Source organism: Vulpes lagopus, chromosome 19 (genome assembly GCF_018345385.1).
Source record: "Vulpes lagopus strain Blue_001 chromosome 19, ASM1834538v1, whole genome shotgun sequence".
NCBI classification, from domain to species: Eukaryota; Metazoa; Chordata; class Mammalia; order Carnivora; family Canidae; genus Vulpes; species Vulpes lagopus.
Genome location: NC_054842.1, coordinates 42,031,026 through 42,052,143, shown reverse-complemented (window position 1 = coordinate 42,052,143; position 21,118 = coordinate 42,031,026). Strand labels below are relative to the sequence as shown.

Genomic DNA, 21,118 nt, shown 5'->3' with positions numbered 1-21,118 from the left:
TTAATAAATAAACAGTTATAGCATTTATACCTCCAAGATTCACTTAAAGCTGAATTGTGGGATAAGCAAGATTTTGCACTGTTTGTGTGTGTGTGTGTGTCGGTGTGCAAAAAGCATTTTGATTTGTGAAAAAAGTTGTTGATAAATACATTGAGATAAATTATGTTTCCCTTTCAGAGAGGTCTAAATAATAAACTCTAAATTGCCACTCTGACCAGATATTTTATGCCTTAAACTTTTTAGTGGCTTAGAAAATGTATTTCACTTGACCTAAAATTTTTAGCGTTGATCTCTATATAAATATTTATGTTAAAAAAATATTTATGTTAATAAACTGACCATTTTGAAATTTAAGACAATATTTATCCCTTTGGATATGGTCTTACTATTTTGATTAGAAGACTATGTTAGAGAAATCTTATTTTATATATAAGCTTTATATTGACATCTTTCAACTAGCAAGTGTTTGTTTTATCTAATTCTTATTTCTTTTTCAATATTAGGGATTTTTGCCGTCAGGATGAAAACTGTGATTATTATTTTAGTATGGATGCAGATGTTGTTTTGACAAATCCAAGGACTTTAAAAATTTTGATTGAACAAAACAGGTACTACATAAGATTCATTGTCAATTTATTTTTAAAATGATAATCATTTTCTGTGTCCATGTGGACATATTGTGCTTATATATCTATGTTTAGTGAATTGAGGGAACTCACAGGAAGTTATTTTCTGTGTCTTAGAAACTTTCAATTCTGAATTAGTTTTCTTTTGAAGAAGTCAAATAGAAAACAACCCAATGAAAATTAGAAGTATTTAATATTAGTTATAATCATAAATGAAGTGTTATCAATCATATTTTTCTGTTTAAAGCTCGATGAAATTATGATATATCTGTAAAATTTAGAATTTTAAAATTTTCCATAATACTTTTAAAGCAGAATTTCATAACTTATGACCTAAAAAGTTATTGCAGAGTTCTAAGTTCTTAGAATTTGAAAGAAATTTCAGAGATCTGTGATTTTATTTAGTACTGAACTAATAATTATTACTTGGCAGTACTTATTTTTATTTAATGGAATTGAAGTGTGAAAAAAACATTGTCTATACCACCTTATAATGATATTAATCATTATTTATTACACCTATTGCTACTAGTAGTTTATTAATCTTCCTACGAATAGCTCACCTTTAATGAGTGCTTATTAAGTTCCAGGTATTGTTTTTAATTATGTTTACATATATTAACACAGTTATTTCTCTTAGCAAATAGAATGGTTAGCACTGAAATGTTAGAATTACTGTTTTTATTTTGCTGAGTAAAATATATGAGAAATCCATTATGCTATACTAACCTCCTCTATATGTAATATGATTTGCCAATTTGAGAATTTAGTTATTACTTCAAAATCTAAGACCTCTTAGTATTAATCAGTATATACAGCCCCACTGTACTGAATTTATAGATATAAATTTCAAGTAATTTTTCAAAACATATGAATAAGGTTTTGACCATTTGGCAAGGAAAAGTGGTTAGGCTACCATAGAGATACGGGATAGAGGTGCAGTTTGTAATTCTTAAAACCTAGTGGAATTCAGTAATATTTACTTGAATTTGTAGTGTTAATTGCCCATTAATTTGATTTAAATTTAATATTGCAGTATGCACACTTTTAAATAATATTTATATGTTTCTATTATATGACACTTTTGCAGATAGCTATTATTCTTAAGTGAACTATTTAATGAATTTGTACTATGTATTTAACATATATCCCTTTTAATATTAATCCGATATTTTAAACCTTGTAAAAAAATAAAATTCCCTTGTAAGTAACTTAACTGCCATCTGGGGCCATTGCCCTTAAAGGGCTAATAAAACTGAGGCTATTTCTCCAATTCCATAAATTTCTGTTCCTGATCATAGGTTTAGGTTCATATGCTACCTGTGGTTCTTGCTCTTGTATTCAAGCATATAGTTTGCAGAAAGAATTTACATACACCAAAAATGTAAGAAAACAGAAAGAGATGGAAAAAAAGTAAAAAAAGAAAAAATAATAAAAAAAAGAAAAAAATATTGTAAGATGTAGTAGACTTGACTGAAGGTTAGAGGGATAAGGGGTGGGTCATATCTTCAGTCATGTGGCTTTCCAGCATCTCATCAGCTCTCTTTTCCCTCTTTTCCTGTCTCTACAATTTACTGCTTTGCTGCAGATTTTACTCCTTCAGTGATATAGTGTAATTCATCATCCCCCAGCCACTATCCTGATAAAGTAGTTCCCCCTTATCCACAGGGAATATATTCCAAGAGCTCTAGTGAATGCGTGAAACCACAGATAGTACCAAGCCCTATATATACAATGTTTTTTTTCTAACATAAAGTTTAATTTCTAAGTTGTACACATTAAGAGATTAACAGCAGTAATAAAATAGGACAGTTATGATAATATACTGTCAAAAAAGTTATATGGATGTGATCTCTCAAAAAAATACCTTTTTGTTCTGCATTCACCCTTCTTGTGATGATGTGAGATGATAAAATGTCAACGTGATGAGATGAAGTGAGGTGAATGACGCAGGCAGTGTGAATTAGTGTTAGGCTACTGTTGATCTGATGCTTCATCAGAAGAATCATCTCCTCTGGACCGTGGTTGACCCTGGGTAAATGAAACTATGGAAAGTGAAAGCGTGGATAGGGGGCCTTACTGTAGTTCGGTACTCAGAAACACTGAGGCACACTGCAGATGGATTTTGATTTCCATTTCTTTGCCCAACCTTCTTTGGAAGGCAGCTGAGATTATAAGTTACAAGATTTCTTAAACTATGTATTTGAGCTTGTCAGTTATCACCATTGAATTATTCCTTAAATTAACATAGTATATAAATTCTAATTTATACTACCATTCCTAATATTATAGACATTCTAAACAAAACAAAATTTAACTGTTTTTGATTAACATTTCATTTTAATAGGAACCAGGGAAAAGAAACCAAAATCACTATTTTGCATGATGTGTATTTACAGACTATGTTTCACTTTTCTGTAGGTAAGGGAAGGGGCACACATGGTCTTCACAGGACTAGAGTGTTATGAAATAGTTGTTGTTGGTTTGTGTGTGTGTGTGTGTGTGTGTGTGTGTGAAAAACACCTGGTTCATAAACTTCCTCATGGAGTTGTGTGAGCTTTTCTTAAAAATTGACACCACTATAATTAATTTCATTTTAAAAGTAATTCTAGGGGTGCCTGGGTGGCTCAATCTATAAATCATCCCTTCAGCTCAGCTCATTATCCTGGGATCCTGGGATTAGCCCCTCTTCTCACAGGGCTCCCTGCTCAGCGGGCAGTCTGCTCTCCCTCTCTCTCTGTCGCTCCCCCTGCTTGTACTCTCTTGCTCTCTCTTTGTCAAATAAATAAATAAAATCTTTAAAAAAAAAGTAATTCTAGAGGAACCTCAGATTTCGTTACTTCATTTGGGAAGTATTAACACATTTTCTTAGGAAAAGTAGATTTTCCTAAGAAAAAAATCTGACATATTTTGAATTTGTAACGTGTGCTTGTCTCAAAGGGACTACTTTCCTGATAGGTAGTCAGACAGAGTGCTATGGCAATTACCCTTTATTTTGTTTTTTTAAATAGTTGAAGGACCAGAAGAATGTCCAGTGTTGCCAGGGCTAGCACAACCCATTTTAAAAATTAAAAAAAAAAAAAAAAAGGAAACATACTTTAAAGTAATTCAGGACTTAACTTTAGGAAAACTGGCTTATTTACAAATATCTCAGCTCATCTTAATTCATTTTTTTATTCAACAGATATTTATTGGATACTTCAATGCACCAGGGATTTTTATGTATTTTCAATGACAATGAAAATATTTGATTTCGTTTTGTATAATTTCTGAAATACTTAAATAATTAAGGTAGTTTGAGTTATTCGAATATAGTTAGGTACTTTTAAAAGTCATTTTTATACTTTCATTAGCACTTTCAATTATTGTGCCTTTTTTTGTTACTCTTTAGGAAACATCATTGAAAATTAGCAATGTGCTTATTTAAGAAAAAGTAGAAAGAAATTCCTGTTTCTCTTTTATTTTACTTTTAGGATTTTGGATTCACTACATGTGTATTAAATGAACTGTAGTGTTGTATGTGCCATGCTAAGTCCCAAACACATAATTCTGTGGTGATTTAAAAATAAATAATCACGTGGATTTATTTTTCTCTCATTCTGTCTTTAGAAAGATCATTGCTCCTCTTGTAACTCGTCATGGAAAGCTGTGGTCCAACTTCTGGGGAGCCTTAAGTCCTGATGGATACTATGCTCGATCTGAAGATTATGTGGATATTGTTCAAGGGAATAGAGTGTAAGTTCCTTGATTAATCTTGTAATGTAAAGTGCCACATAATCTTATGTGGTCTTATTAACATTACCTTTTCTTCATGATTAATGGAAATCTAAAAACCTGGAGATCACTTGGAATCCTGAAATACTAGTGTAAAACTAATACTACAAAGGTCCGTTTTTGAAGTCCTGAATCTTCTCAGGAACAAACTAACTATTGTGCAAAATACAAGAGATGCTACATGGTAGGTATGTGTAGCCATCAGATGGTTGTCAGAATGCTAATATTTATTTAGTTAAGTTTAGAAAAGGAATTTCGTTTAGCTAATTTAGTGCCTGGGATGAAAGTTGTTTTGATAGCCTTTCAAATTTACAATAAACAAACAAAAAAAATAACCAAAGGCTATAACTTTCCAACATTTCCTATTGCAAGAGTTTTCTGTGTGAAATAGCTAATATTATGCTTCAAGATCAGTTTCTTCACCAATATCTGATTTTCATTTCCAGAGTTTGAAAAGAATATACTTGCTACAAAGTGTGTACATAATTGATATTTATTTCAGAGATAACAGTTGATATTTTTTTTAGAATAAAAACTAATCACAATTGATGTAGTGTTTAGGTAGTAATAGAGTGGAATGTTATCCACTTTCTTCATACAGATGATGGAGCAGTGACCGAGATGTTAAATGCTTTGCCTAATTTTGCAGATATATCAGCCCAGTTAAAAAGGGAAAACATTCCCTCATGACTAAAGATATGTGCCCCTAAATTTAGAATAGAAGCCCCACACACTTTTTGTTGAACAGTTGAGTATTAAAAAGGTGTTTTGCTTGTGAAAATAGTAAATTTGAATAATATAAATATGATAAAAGCTACTGTTAGCTGTAATTAAGCATGATAGCTGAGAAAACACTCTTCAGATCATACTCTGTTGTTTCAAAGTACTTTTATTGTCTCTGGGATGATTTGTATAGACCAAATGCCTGATATTGTCTGTGCGTATAGCAGAAATAAGGGTTTCCAGAAGTAGAATAGAAAATTTATGTTTAATTTAAGTTGCTTTAGGCAGTGGTAATATTTTGTACAGCCTCCTGTCACAGTTGTTTAAAGTGCAAGGAAAAAAATATGTGTGAGGCTTTTGATCTAGTTAATACAAGAATGTACTTCATGTCCAAAAGCTACATGAAGGAATGACATCTTATGACATGTATGTACTCAGGTGTGTACGTGTGTGTTTGTTTCTTCAAAACTGAGACACTTCATACTGCCAGTGATAAATTTCTGAATTCAGATGACACATTGTGTATCTTTTATGGCTATTTCCTTTGAGGTTCATCTAGCAAAACAAAATGAAATCACATTCCTTTTAATATCTAACTACATTTCCTTTGTCAAAATCTTTCCTTTCTGTTCTCTAAAAGCGATAGGCATATGCCTTTAGGCTGAAACCTAACTCGCTATTCTTAGGAAATGAGTCATGTGCAGAGTGAGAAGACAAACGTGGGAAAGGATGAAGGACAAAATAAAGTATCTCCCAATGCTCATGTACTTCTAGCTATTTATTTATTCCTATCTAATCTTTCTCGAGAAATTTGAGTTGGCTTAGTGAATTTCAAGAGAACATATTTTAGGGGAATTTTAGGCTGTATGTAGTGGTATGCTGGTAAAGGTCAAACAACTGGATCTTGGGCTTGAGGGACACCCTGATTTGTAGTGTTTACTAATTTCTGTGGTATAAATGCTTCTGCCATGGCTGATTTCAAGCTTCGAATGTGAAGTCACTGAGTATAGACTTGGAAAGTGAAGCTAAGTGCTCTGAGGAGCCAGTGTGAGCTAGTTGTAGTATACTAGGTTGTATGTGACTATTTTTGCTATCAAACTGCTTAATCATAAATGGAAAAACTTTTTGTACAATAGAATATTATACTCTAACTACAATAATGAGATGAAGGATTACCACCAACATGCTGAGAAGATACCAATCCTATAATAAAGTTTATGTAGGGAGACATTGATTTATTACACAAAAAGGTAGTGTGTAGCAGGTGATGGTTATATATGTGTGTATAAGTATGTTAAATGTCACTACATGTGTTTGTGTTTGCATGCAATTTGATTCAATGATTTATATATACAAAATTTAAAAACATACAAGGCCTTTGTTTTAAAAACATAAAAATAAACCTTAAAATATTTTTTATTTGTGGTATTTTGGAATGTCTTGTCTTTACTTTCAGAGGGATATGGAATGTCCCATACATGGCTAATGTGTACTTAATTAAGGGAAAGACGCTTCGATCAGAGATGAATGAAAGGAACTATTTTGTTCGTGATAAATTGGATCCTGATATGGCTCTCTGCCGAAATGCTAGAGAAATGGTAGGGTATACAATGATGGCTTGCTTGAATGTTCTTATAAAACGGCTTGCTTTACCAGTGGAATGTGTCATTGTGTTTTGATGCCCCTTTTCTTTCTAATTTGTAAGTACTAGCCAATTTTTTTGGTTCTGTATTGAAAAATTGGGAGCAATAATGTGTACATTTACCTGTAGAAACAGTTTGGAAAATGTTAGGTCCATGCTTAGGCTAATTCATAAGCACCAGCAAGATTTCAGTCATAAATATGGATTTGTTACAAATCAGCTTTACATGTTTAATAACTCATCTTCACTTCCACTTGAAATTTTGTAGTGGAAAACTGACCTAATTAAAATTAATTAGATAAAGCCTGGGTGAAAAAATCATTTACACATTTAAGAAGAACACACTTTTGTTCTGAAATCAATGTCCATTATTCTCTTTATCATTATAAACTACACACACTCCTCAAAGCATTTCCTTAGCACTACACTGAGAGAAGGATGGTGATGTGTAGTATGTTTCATGTGTGAAAAGCAATGATTCATTGCTATTCTACAAATGTACTTTCATTATAAAAGTTCAGTAATTGTAGAAAGTAGTGTGTTTTTCAAAATGTGTAAATGTTTTAAAACACATTTACATAGTTTTCTATTTTAAAATGACTAGGTTATTTTACTCAAATTTATATAAGCAAATGTGATTTGGGGAAAATCAGAAAAGTTGGCAAGTATTTTTTTCTAGTGCAATAAGGCATGTATTGTTTGAGTATATTTGTTTATCCCACAAACCTGTGTGCACTGTTATATTGAGTATCGTCAGTACTCGTGATCGTAATATGTGCTCATGTTCTGCTAATTTGACTCAACAGCGCATCCTGGAATGGCCTCTCTTACACATTTTTTTCCTTTGTCTTAATTTTGTGTCTAATGAAAATTCTACTAAGGAATGAGCTTGGATTTATGTTTGACAAAAAAAAAAAAAAGAAAGAGCTGGAGTTGTTTCTTTGTGTGCGCTATAAGCTTTGCTTGTTATGCATGTTGTCCATGAAGGACATTTCAGAATGTCAGCTTTTGATCAAGGGCTGCTAATGTTATTTACCTAAGAATACCTGAGAGAGTGTGGGTGTGCAGGTCAACTTACCCAATGCTTCTCTTCATTTTAGACTTTACAAAGGGAAAAAGACTCCCCTACTCCGGAAACATTCCAAATGCTCAGCCCCCCAAAGGTGTTATTTTTATTTATTTTTATTTATTTTTGTTTATTTAATTAATATTAGATACTGTATTTTGCCTAGCAGTAAAATTTCTTTAAGAGTCGTCTTTCCATTTAGCACGGTAAAATGTTGGTATTCATTGGTTCTTAATTTGTGTATGTGTTTGTATGTTTTGTGTGTTGGGGGTGGGCATTATGTGAAATTCAACCCAGTTCTTTGAGCTGATTTACATCATTTGGTGGTTGATGAATGAGAAAGTTAAAGCCAAAACCCTTTCACTAGTTTTTCTAGTTTTGCTTTGTTTAAGGGAGAGAAGAAGTAGGAGTAAATATAACATACATCTTGATTAAAATGAGATTTGGGTACTCTTCATTATTATAAGTTTTTATTAATAACTAACTCTTTTTACCATTAAAACAGGTACAAAAAGAAACAAACTCACCATAGTGGTGTTTGCCATATTTATTTGGTTTGGGCAAGGATATAAGACTGGTTTTCTTTAGCTGCCTTTAATGAACAAGTAATTTCTGTGTTCAGTTTTTAAACATCAAGACAATAAAAAGAATGATACAGTCTGATGAAATAATATTGACATTTGAATTCTTGTTTAAAAATGTGACGTTTTCTTTGAAAGGGAAAGAAGCCAAAAGAGGTACAATTCATTGCACTTTGGTGTCTCAAAAATATTTCTGCTTTCAAACAGGATTTTTTCCCCCTGATGTCTACATCTAGGATCAATGAGAAAGGGACAAAAACAGTCATTCTTCTTCTTTTTTTCAGTTGAGTGTCAGTGCTACCAATTAGTTTTGTTTGCTGTTTGAATACATAATTAATAAAAAATTTATTTCTTTTATGTTAAATCATGCATGTTTCATATGAAAAATAAAAATGCATGTTCAGGAATAAGATAAAAAAGTTGAAATGAATATCTCCTACATATTTGTCCTATGGTTAAGTGCATTTTCTTGTATTTTCCTCTAGGATTGTTAATACTATTATTTTTTGGCACATAGGGTGTGTTTATGTACATTTCTAATAGACATGAATTTGGAAGACTTTTATCAACTGCTAATTACAATACTTCCCATTATAACAATGACCTCTGGCAGATTTTTGAAAATCCTGTGGTATGTATTTCATACTCATTTATTTCTTTTTTTCCTATAACTGTAAATAGATGTAAATCAAGTGGATTAATAATAGGAAAAAATGTGATAAGAGTCTTTTAAAAAGTTTAAGTTTAAAAAACAGCTTAAGAAATATAATTGTCTTTAAAAAATAATATAATTTAAAATACTGTTATTTATATTCTTCTTTAAAAGATATATTTCTTGACCAAGAAATTTTTTTTAAATTAAGACATATATTAGGTGTGGGGAAAGGAATTATAAGTCTATGATTTCTCTCAATATTTCTTTTTATATATTTAAAAGCATATAAAAATTGTAATTATGGTTTGAGAAAAACTGTTTATAAGTAGCTCACCTATGACAATATTATGTTTTAATTTTCAAGAAAAGAATTCACAAAATTAGTTTGGGAAAATACGTTTTATTTTATCATTTTATTTTTTGTATAACAATTTGGTTAAAATACACACCAGAGACACCCAGAAAAGATTACAGAGTAAGTGGATTCAGCATATTTAGAAAGTCTGAAGTTGAAGAAATTATTTTCTTCTAACTCTAAAATTATTTCTTATCTTAAAGATTTGAATCCTACAGGAATTCATTCACCCCTTTTTTGTTTTACTGGAGCCTGTTTCCTCAGTCAACTTAAAACGTATATTCAAGGGAAAATACTCCCTTTAGTAATCATCTCTGTAATGCTACTGTTGGGGTTTTCCCCTCGTCGTTAGTAAGAGTTTTAAATTACAAAGATTCAATCCACCTGATCAGAATTGTCCTTTATTTTGTAGGAGTAGTTGACATCCAGGATAGTAAATTTAATGGTCTCTGAATACTCTGTTGGGTAGAAGAAGAATATCTTTTGACATTTTTGTATTTTAAAAGTACTTTCATTTCATTTTAGCTACATATCTTCATCTTTCACAGGAGTATAATTAAAAAGGCTTTTTAAAATGGTGAGGGTGGAATTACATATTTTACTTTGACACTTGAGTCTCTTGGGGTTATTTTGAGGAATAGAATTATTTTGTTTCTTGGGTAATATTAGTTCCTGAAAAAATGTCCTAGATTATATCCTGAATTCTAGACTTCTGTGTCAGAATTCATATCTTTGGAGAATATGAAATAAAAACATGAGAAGTAAGTAGGAACTGCTTTCCTTTCCATGGCTTCGTCTTGTTTTTGGTAAATTAGCCTTATCAGTATGCTTCCTGAGGGATTTCGAGTTGAAATTTAACTAATGACTTTTGATGATTGTCCCATTGTGAGAACTTAGAAATGAGTAAAGTCACAGTTTGTTCAATGATATTCCAAAGGTAGCCTAAAATGAGAAGTTAATGCCTTAATGTAAGATCTTGGGGTTCTTTTTCCTTTTACTTAAAATCAATAATGATAGATAGAAAAAAAAAACTTAAAGATTCTGAAATGTTATGAATGACTTTTTTTTTTAAGTTTCCCGCCTTATTTTGGAATCGGAGAACTAATCAATATTGAAGGGATTAATGAGATAATATAGTAATTTGATTCTTATAATTACATACTACATATAAATGAAATTTATTAAAGAATTTGAAGATAACTGGTTCTTCCATATCAAAAATATCTGAGCTACATATAAGCAGAGATGTGCAAAACTGAGAATGGCATTTAAATTACCAAGGCCTCTATGAAATCTGACCTCAAAAGATATATTTCAGACAAATAGTTTCTGAAACATATTTTGTTTGTAATTATTTTAAGTCTATACCTCAGTTCTTCCCTGCTGGCTCCCTATGTTTGTACTTTGTAAAGAGAAAATTAAAAATTTTGTTAAACATGTCTAAATACATTTAAGAATAGATCTTTTTTGATATTAAATCACTCCGTATTTTATATGCCCTCTAAATATGTGGTTTTTAAATAAAACATTTAACCCAGGAAAAGGATTCCTTAGCTGATGTTGACAAAAATTGAGGTATCTTTTTTTTAAAAAAATTAAGATATCTTAGTATGTGGTTCATGTATCAGAAATTAGTCAAAGAGAAGAATTAGGTTTCTGAATTAACATGAAGAGAAGCTGTTCCTCAACGTATGGTTCTATACCTTTCTTTCAATAATTAAAAGAAATGAAAGTGTTAGTAACCCATGATCATTCTTTGACACATATTTAAAACTGAAGTGAAGAGAAAAATTTGAAATAATTCTAAAAAATCAAAATTATTTTGGAGTAATTCACTATTAAAGTATAAATAAGTAAGACCCTAGTTTATTAATTTGCTAATTTTTACTAATATTAGTTGGTAGGATTTTGTTCTTTATCATTAACTTCTAGGCACATATTTACCTATCCCTGTGTATATGCATAGACTATAGCATGTAAATCTAATTGCTATAAGATTATTCAAATTTTAAAATCTTGAGGTATAAAACTTCATAAATAAAAATTTGATGTTTCATAGAATGATGTGAGCATATGCAGAATAAGAATATGTATAAAAAAAACTGTGGTTCCTGAAAATTCCTTTTTGTCCAGTACAGAGTCATTTATAAATTGAGCAATTTCTGAAATGCATAAACTTTGGATTTTCTATTATTTATAAAAAGATACTTGCTTTAATCTATGCAATTGATTTTTTTTTTGGTAGGACTGGAAGGAAAAATATATAAACCGTGATTATTCAAAGATTTTCACTGAAAATATAGTTGAACAGGTTTGTATTAATAATTACTATGACGTGTAGAGCACTTTTGCCTTGTTTTTCATAAGGGAACAATGTTAATGCAATATTGCTTCAGCAGAGGATGTTGTGAAAGTGGAGAAAACTATCTTTTATGTAAAAATCATGCAGCTTAATTACAAATTTTATAGCCTTAAGTGTTATATAGTTGTAAAAATGTAGAACATGAAGATGAACAATAATTTTAAGAGCATGCCTTTTGTTTTGGCATGCTTCCAAATGTAGCTATCTCAAATCACTAAAAATAAGGAAACTTGCAAATCTTTGGTGTAGGCCTCATTCAATAAAAGCTTATCTCTGAAAGAAATTGAATTTCAAAAATCTTCTCAAAGATTTTTTTTTAAAAAAAAACTATTTTAGATTAGTTTTCCAAACTATTACTAATACTTTATTTCAGAGAATGTAAGGCCTCTTTAATTCTGAGATCCTCTGTTATTTTGTGTACTGTGAGAAAAAATAAGAATACTGCCATTTATTTTATACATATTGACAAAGCTATTTTAGACTTCTCAAGGTATCAAGACCTATTATGTTAGCATATGTCATAGAGCACTGTATGCATAATAACTTTCATTTCAATGGCAAATCGTGAAGTAAGTAATTTTAAAAAGGGCAAGTCAGCTCAAGTGCAACACCAAGCTACATGCGTGCGTGTACTTCCGCACAAAGAGATATATAGTGTGTGAGGTGAGACACAGAAGGTGAGACAAAGGAAAATTTGCTCAGTATATATACACTGTAGTGTTACAGCTACATCACGGTGGCTGCTTGCTCAAATGTGAGTCTAAAAGATGCCTTGATTTTACAGGTGTTTAAATGCAAAAAAGAAAAAAAGTCTTAGCATTAAAAAAAAAGCTATTATTTATAACAATAATGTCAGTAATATTGGGCAAACTTCTTAAAAAGGCATCTAAGCGAGATGAATATTGCATATTCCATCCTGTTACTTTTGAAATGCCATTGGTTAATTAAAAGACATGGAGTATTATTCTCTTTAATGTTGATGCCTTGTTTTATAGCCTTGTCCCGATGTCTTTTGGTTTCCCATCTTTTCTGAAAAAGCCTGTGATGAACTGGTGGAAGAAATGGAGCATTATGGCCAGTGGTCTGGGGGCAAGCATCATGTAAGTTGTAATTTCACACAGAGAACTGTAATGTGTATGTGGGATAGGAGCAGGGATAGATATTTAGAGAACTTAGAAGGGATTTATCTGTTCTTCCTGTATCTCTGACTCCTAGACCTAACTACAGGGACTAGCCAGGCTGTCAGGGGGACTCTGGTAGCATTTAATCTATCTGGCCTCATTTTCTCATTTACGTATATAATTACACTGGATGGTTTCCACAGGTCGGTGTCTCCAGGCTGCATGGTAAGGCAATATATGTCCATTTATTTTTTGGTATTGGTCTTCTCCAGGGCCACTTTTTATTCTCTGCATTTTCACAGTGAGCTATAGTGAAAGTACCAAGACAGAGTTTATCTGGTTGACTGCCAAAGTTTTTGTGTGTTTGTAAACTTTGGAAGAAGAAATCTGTTTGAATGCCATTGGTGTAATTAGTTTTGTATTTATATTCAGTGTCAAAGACTTGGCAGGAAGTATTGCTGTTGGCGGTTCAGTGTTTTTCTTTTCCTCTGAGAATCCACATATGCTCCTCCTTAACAATACCAAGGAATTCTAGGGAATACTCTGGAATATTACTGCCTCTGCTCAACTTCATACCCCAGCTAGTTAGCTGACCAGAGAGACGGAAGTTCAAAGTATGAGGAAGAACGTGAAGTCAGCAGCTTGTAGGATAATAAAAAGCAATCATGGAAGGACTTTGGGTATCATAAAATTAAAGTGGGGAACATAGCAGGGAAAGCTTGTTGTCGGTGGGTAGGGGATCCAAAGGGTAGACAAGCAGAATCTTTGTCCATTGGGTAGCAAAGATCGCCTGAAGGGTTACTGTAAAAAACTAATTTTTCAGGAGGCACAGGAAGGCTTTGGAGATGTGTTTTATTTACTTTATAGTCAGAGCTAACATGTATATTAAACAAGTAAGAAAGGAGTCTACTGACTCTACAACACTTTGCTTCATCATTGATAGATTTGCAAAGCCATGTTATCTAAGTTATTTTGATAGTTTTGCAACTGAAGCAGATGGTACACATAATTGAACAACTGTTATTTTTATTGTCTATTATGATCTTGCGGTTGAAAAAAAATTCCAAGGTAATATAAATGTGAATTGCATGTGGACCACACTTTATGACATCATTAATGCTGTTTCTAGGATAGCCGTATATCTGGTGGTTATGAAAATGTCCCAACTGATGATATCCACATGAAGCAAATTGATTTGGAGAATGTATGGCTTCATTTTATCCGGGAGTTTATTGCACCCGTTACGCTGAAGGTCTTTGCAGGTTATTATACGAAGGTAGTTATCCTCCCATTACCCCTGTCTACCTCCTACTAGTTTTTACACAAATGTGCTATTTTATATTTTTATTGATAAGTGAATCCATTGGTTTACTTTGCTTTTTTTAGGGGTTTGCGCTATTGAATTTTGTAGTAAAATATTCCCCTGAAAGACAGCGTTCCCTTCGCCCTCATCATGACGCTTCTACATTTACCATCAACATTGCACTCAATAATGTGGGAGAAGATTTTCAGGTAATTACAGCTTTTATTTTTTACGTTTTGTAAAAGAAATATATCATTATGAAAAGGCCTTTATTTTTTTTGAAGATTCTGCTTAGATGGCATAATTTGAATTTTCCACTGATTTAAATTAAATATTATAAGCGATACATTTATTTGTTCCATCTCTTTTAGGGAGGCGGATGCAAATTTCTAAGGTACAATTGCTCTATTGAATCACCCAGAAAAGGCTGGAGCTTCATGCATCCAGGGAGACTCACACATTTGCATGAAGGACTTCCTGTGAAGAATGGAACGAGATACATTGCAGTATCATTTATAGATCCATAACTTATTTACTTTTCATTGCATTGAATTTTCTTTGGAATGGATGAACATGTCTTTGAAGTTGTGCTTGAGAAGATGAGAGGAATATTTAAATAACTTCAAAAGAACAACTTCACTTTGGGCCAAACATTCGAATAACTTTGTAAAAAAAATTGTTTGATATTTCTTAATGTCTGCTCTGAGCCTTAAAACACAGATCGAAGAAGAAAAGAAAGAAAAAGTAAAAGCAAATATTTATTTCTATGCCTTATTGTCTCTGAGAATAATGACAATTTTCTGAATTTGTGTTTCAATTGATAAAATATTCAGCTACAAATGTACTAGGGACAAGAGACTAGTGATATTTTATTATTTAAAATGCTTAGGAAGAATGTTATTTATCAACATGTCAACAAAATGAGTGTAAGTGAAAATTGACAATTTTTGAAACATTGGAAAACTGGAGCTATGACGGAATTTGTATGCAACTAATTGTGTCGGTACTTTTTTGATGACCTATACAGGTACTTTTTATAGTAATTACTGAAGGAATACAAAGAACAATAAATATCACACAATGTTTTTCCTCAAGAAACTTAGTACAGGATACAACTAAGGTGCGGAGAGCCAGTTGAAAATAGTTTTGTTTAGATCGTTAGATTTTTTGTTACATTTGTATTAGAAATCAAACCCTATATTCCTTCAGATGAGTTTTCCAAGTTGGATTATATTCAGTAGGTATTAGATTTAGGAAAGTTTTTAAGCCTTTCCATTTTGTAAAGTATATCAAATATCAACTTAAGATCAGCAAGTGTCCTTAAGTCAAAACAGACTTTTGATTTTAATTCTAGAAAATAATGAGGAAAAAGAAAATTTCATGAGGTTAGTAGCATTTTACGATTTTTAAAAAACATTGTTAAGTACTTGAATTTTATATCAGGAAAATAAAGTTGGTGAGCCTTTCTTCTTCTCTTTGCCCTTTGTCTCCCTTCTTAGAGAGGAGGGTTATTTACCTTTCTGTCTCTCCAGCATAGTCTGCTTTTTATCCTTCCTACTCTTTTTGTTACCTTTTCTTAATTCCATTTTTTTTTTAAAAATTCCCCAGCACAAAAAATTTGTGACTTGATTTTTCACCATTTTTCTGAGTGAGGTTTAAATATACTTATTGTAGCTACTGTTTTTAATTTAAAGGTTAAACTTGAAAAAAAAAGTTCTAAGTCATGGTGCCAAAATTCATTTTTCTAACACTGTGTGTTAGAAGATTATGAAAAATAAAATAATTTAAAATAAATTTCTGTTGGTCTCTTTATTATTGGTGATTTATCTTTAGAAGAGAGTGTATGATGGAGTATCCTAAAGGAATGTCTGGATATAATAGGCTATGATTTTTTCATCTTGGTTGGTACATTTACTGATATTAGAACTTAATGAAAACTCTACTTATTGATATATGAATTGAATTATGATACTTTCAATCTCATGACTAGGGATTATCTAATTTATTTTACAAGTGAAGAAATGGAGACAAAACATTTCTTCAATATCTATTTTCTATTTATCTATCTGTTAAATATATATTTATCTGTTCAGTGGTGTTTTCCAAGTCCCCACCATGGGCCTTGCACTGTTCCGGGCACTGAGGATGTAGTGATGATCAAGATTATAATTACTGGAAGGTGGATTTAGGAAATAAGGAAGTTGGGTTCTACCTCTTTTCTCTTCCTTGGTGACACTTAATACTTGAAGTAAATTCCTATAGCCCATCAACTTTGTTGAAGAGACATGTTATTCATTATTTCTTAATTCTATTACTATACGTCAGGATGGTATTCTAAATACGTAACAGCTGATATGTCACGGATGCCAGCCAGTGCGAGCAGACTCTGGTCGTTTAAAGAGTCTACCAGTGCAAGGCAGCATAATGTCCATGTGATACACTTCAGAGGAAAGACGTCTGCTCGTTGCTCGTTCTTTTCAGTTGTGGTTCACGTGCATGGCAGCCTGTAGTAACTACTTTAATCTTAGGCTGTGTCTTCAGAAACTGGATCAAGGCAGCCAACTGAGCATTTTCTGTCTTCCCTTTTATCCCAGGTTTCATGAAATGATATGAAATGTACTTTTAAAAAGAACGGTTCATAGTTATTAGGGAGAGTGTAAACAATTCCCATAGGTAGACTAGCAAATTTAAAAGGTGGCAAATAGGGCAGCTCCAGTGGCGCAGCGGTTTAGCGCCGCCTGGAGCCCGGGGTGTGATCCTGGGGACCCCGGATTGAGTCCCACATTGGGCTCCCTGCATGGAGCCTGCTTCTCCTCTGCCTGTGTCTCTGCCTCTCTCTCAATCTGTGTGTCTCTCATGAATAAATAAATAAAATATTAAAAAAAATAAAAAATAAAAGGTGACAAACAGATAGGATTGGACAGATGGAAATGGTCCCTTGAAGCCACTCAGCTCTGGCGATCATGATTTTCTTTCAGGTATACTTCCAGGAATGTAATTGCTAGATCACATCACTGCTATTTTTAGTACTTTGTGGAACTGAAATCTTTTGCTATGGATATATATTTGTGTATTAATTGTTTAATATAAAGAAAAAACAGAAAAGGGGAGAATTCCCATAACTAATTTAATTTGAATAAATGGAAGTATATTGATATCAATCATAACTATTTGTGTTTACAGGTATGGGTGTGTGTGTACATATATTCCCAGAGATGTTTAAATCCTCATATGTTGGCTTTTTTCCTAATTCTTTTTTTTTTTTGATATTTTATTTTTTTCATGAGAGACACACAGAGAGAGGCAGAGACATAGAGAGAGAAGCAGGCTCCCTATGGGGAGCCTGATGTGGGACTCGATCCTGGATCCTGGGATCATGCCCTGAGCCAAAGGCAGTCGCTCAACTGCTGAGCCACCCAGGTGCTCCATAATTCTTAATGTGCATAGGAATCAATGTGAATTTTTTCCTTAATATAGATACTTAATAGTATTTCAGTATGTTATTTTTCTTGATTCCGCCTCATTTTTGAAAATCTGAAAAACACTAATAATTTGCTTGTGTTGGTAACTTACCTAGGAGATCAAACACCCTTCTACAGAATTAAAATAAGGAGAACTATTACCATATAAATGGAGTCCATTCTGTCTATTCTAATGACAGAATCTTTTTATATATTCCCTCACTCCTGTTTTCTTGTCTGTCATCTGCACTTATGAACCTCTCTGCTTGCTAAGCCCTCCAGTCCATCTTGTATGACATTTTTGGGTCCTGTCGTTCATTTGGACTATGGAGTGGTCTATTCAACGATCTCTGCAAGTTGCAGGAAAAGCCAAATACAATTTTTAGTCACAGTTGAGAGTCTCAGCAAATAGCCCTCTTTGACTAGATGTTGACTATTTTGGAAAATTAAAGTCTTTAAGACTTCATGAAAGCAGCCTTTGTCAAGCAGCAGTGTTTATCTGTGGTCTTTCAGGATAGCGAGCTACAGACTTATTTTAGAATAACTCTTTATTAAGAAAAAGCCCTGGGGGAGAAAAAAGGAAAAAATGTATAAAACTCTTTAATGATAGCAATAAATTTTGGATTAAATTTGAAGAGAAGTATAAAGAAGTAATGAAAAGAGTAGAAAACTATATGTAGACATACTTTAAAAATGCAAAGTATGATATAGCTTAATTATTCTAATAAAAGGAACTAGAAAAATTGGAAAGATGAGTATACATGCTAGGAATGTGTGGACTTTATAAATTTTAACTCTTCCAGCTTTTTAAAAGAGTGTAAGGATTAAATTACATTTTTGTATCATTGTTAATATATCAAAACAGAAATACACTCCTGTAGGGGCACCTGGGTGGCTCAGTTGGTTAAGCAGCTGCCTTTGGCTGGGGTTGTGATCCCATTGTCCTGGGATAGAGCACCTCATCAGGCTCCTGCTGCTTCTCCCTCTCCCTCTGCTGCTCCCCTTGCTTGTGCTCTCTGCTCATGTGCCCCCTCTCTCTCAAATAAATAAATAAAATCTTAAAATAAGAATACACTTTTGTAAAAAGTAGCTTCTTTGCTGATTTTTGAGATGGTTTTTTTTTTTTTTTTAATAAATCAAGTAACCAATTATTTTGGCATGCTGCCGTGTCTCTACTGAAAAAATGGTTAACTAAGAAATCTGAATCTTTATAATCTTTTGAAAGTTAAAAAGGATTTTTTTGCCTATTTAACACTACATGACACACACATGATCAACTTGAAGTTTACTTAAGTTTTCATAGGTGAACGGATCATGCATGCTATAAATAACAGAAAAGAAAAAAAAACAAAATACTGTTTCTTTCCTTTTTTTTAATACTGTTTCTTTCAAATCATCTTTACCCCAAAGTAAATAGTTGATCCTTGAATAATGCAGAGATTAGGACCACCCTCCCACCCCCATTCCTTGCGTAGTCGAAAACACATGTATAACTTTTGACTCCCCCCAAATTTATTAATTGCCTACTATTTATTGGGAGCCTTACTGATAATATAAAGTATAACACATTTTTTTTTGTCATATGTATTGTGTATGTATTCTTACAATAGATAAGCTAGAGAAAGGCAAATGTTACTAAGGGAATCACAAGGAAAAAAATACATTTATAGTACTGTATCGAAAAAAACCCCTCACAGATGAGTGTATGCATGTTCAAACATGCTGTTCAAGGGTCAACTGTACTAGATTACAAAAAAAGAAGGAATGGAAAAGGAGAGGAAAAATTTTAGGTAGATGTGTGATGAGGAATTGACACCTCTCTGCTTAATTAGAAAATAATTTTAAAATACTTTTAAAAGACATTTTTCTTAACACTGATTTAAGTTTAGTAACTTTTACAAATGCAAGGTGAAATGGCAGAAAAAATCCTTAAAGAAACCATGTCATTATGTATAATTTTGCATCTACACAGTAGAATTTTGCATTTGAAAAAGCTCAGTGACTTCCAAGTGAGAAATGGACAAATTAAAGTGTAATTTTCTTTTGCTGAACATCAGTGATTAGATAACTGATTAATTGAAAATATATGCATATTTTAAACATGAGATTCTTATTAAACTTTGTTTTATTAAATTGTTTTCATCTGTGTTTACAGTTTCTAAATTTTATAAATCTTGCCAAATTATGACATCACAGCCCCATCTTGTGGTCAATGTAGATAACTAATAGGCTCCAAATTTTAAGCAAAAAGCAGGAATCTTAATTTAAAAATATATATATGCTTTCAAAATTTTTCTTAAGGGCTAATATGAATGAAAATGATAACATTGGATGATTTTTTTCAGGAATTTTTATTTCAGTAACATGATACAATATATATTTTTAAAGATTTTACTTATTTATTCATGATAGAGAGAGAGGCAGAGACACAGGCAGAGGGAAAAGAAGCAGGCTCCATGCAGGGAGCCTCATGTGGGACTCGATCCCAGGACCCCTGAGCCGAATGCAGACGGGTGCTCAACCTCTGAGCTACCCAGGTGTCCCTGATATAATATTTTAAAGAAAGGAATTTGATACCTTTTTCTGAAGGAAGGACAGCTAGCGTTATTTTCAGTTAATACTGAGGAAATGATTTGTTTTCTATTCTGTACCTACTTTGTAAGCTGCTAATCTATCTATGTTCACTAGGGCATACGGGCCAGGGCTAATAAAATCAGTGTAGAAGTGATCAGACTCAACTACAACTGATACAGTAGTTGGTTTTGAGTACACAAAATAATTTACATTAGGACAGTACCAGAGAGTTTCATTGTAAAAATATTTTTCAAAACTTTGTGGTAGTCAAAGATAAATCACAATCTTTTTTTCTTCATGATCAGCAAAGGGCTGGTAAGTACAGCAACGAGGACAGGATTCCCATGGTATGAAAATTGAGTGATTCAAACAAACTATGAAAGTTAATGATCTCTGCTTTAGCTTTTGAGGATTAACAAAATGTGTTCCTGCTGAAGTTGTTGGAAGGGGGTGTACTAAAGTAGGGCTGATTTACTCCAGCTCTCGTGTATTCAGGCTTTTTTTTTTTTTAAGATTTATTTATTTATGATAGACATAGAGAGAGGCAGAGACACAGGGGGAGGGAGAAGCAGGCTCCATGCCGGGAGCCCGACGCGGGACTCGATCCAGGGACCCCAGGATTGCGCCCTGGGCCTAAGGCAGGCGCCAAACCGCTGAGCCACCCAGGGATCCCCGTCGTGGATTCAGATGTTGACGACACATCCTCTCCATCTCCTTTCCTTCCACGGGGTCATCTTGGGCTCTGGCTGCTTGCCTGAATTCAGGGGCTCCTCAAACTCGAGAGAGGTTTCATTGATTTTCACATTGTCCCAAGACAGCTTCTCTATTGATCTTCTGTGAACTAAGAGAAGAGGAAATTTAAAAATATTTATGTA

General features: G+C 32.7%; 1 protein-coding gene across 2 annotated transcripts in view; it reads left to right on the top strand.

The window, feature by feature from the left end:
• Positions 1-15,991, top strand: part of PLOD2 (procollagen-lysine,2-oxoglutarate 5-dioxygenase 2) — a 93,605-nt gene extending 77,614 nt beyond the window's left edge. The window contains exons 11-20 of one of the 2 annotated variants that reach the window (XM_041734197.1): positions 504-608; positions 4,236-4,361; positions 6,580-6,721; positions 7,866-7,928; positions 8,930-9,043; positions 11,668-11,733; positions 12,780-12,884; positions 14,035-14,181; positions 14,292-14,417; positions 14,580-15,991. In XM_041734197.1, the coding sequence (XP_041590131.1) occupies positions 504-608; positions 4,236-4,361; positions 6,580-6,721; positions 7,866-7,928; positions 8,930-9,043; positions 11,668-11,733; positions 12,780-12,884; positions 14,035-14,181; positions 14,292-14,417; positions 14,580-14,735 (1,150 nt within the window). In that variant the 3' untranslated portion in view covers positions 14,736-15,991. The remainder of the gene's footprint in view (positions 1-503; positions 609-4,235; positions 4,362-6,579; positions 6,722-7,865; positions 7,929-8,929; positions 9,044-11,667; positions 11,734-12,779; positions 12,885-14,034; positions 14,182-14,291; positions 14,418-14,579) is intronic. The other variant, XM_041734198.1, reaches the window with a different exon arrangement.
• Positions 15,992-21,118: the final 5,127 nt, after the last annotated feature.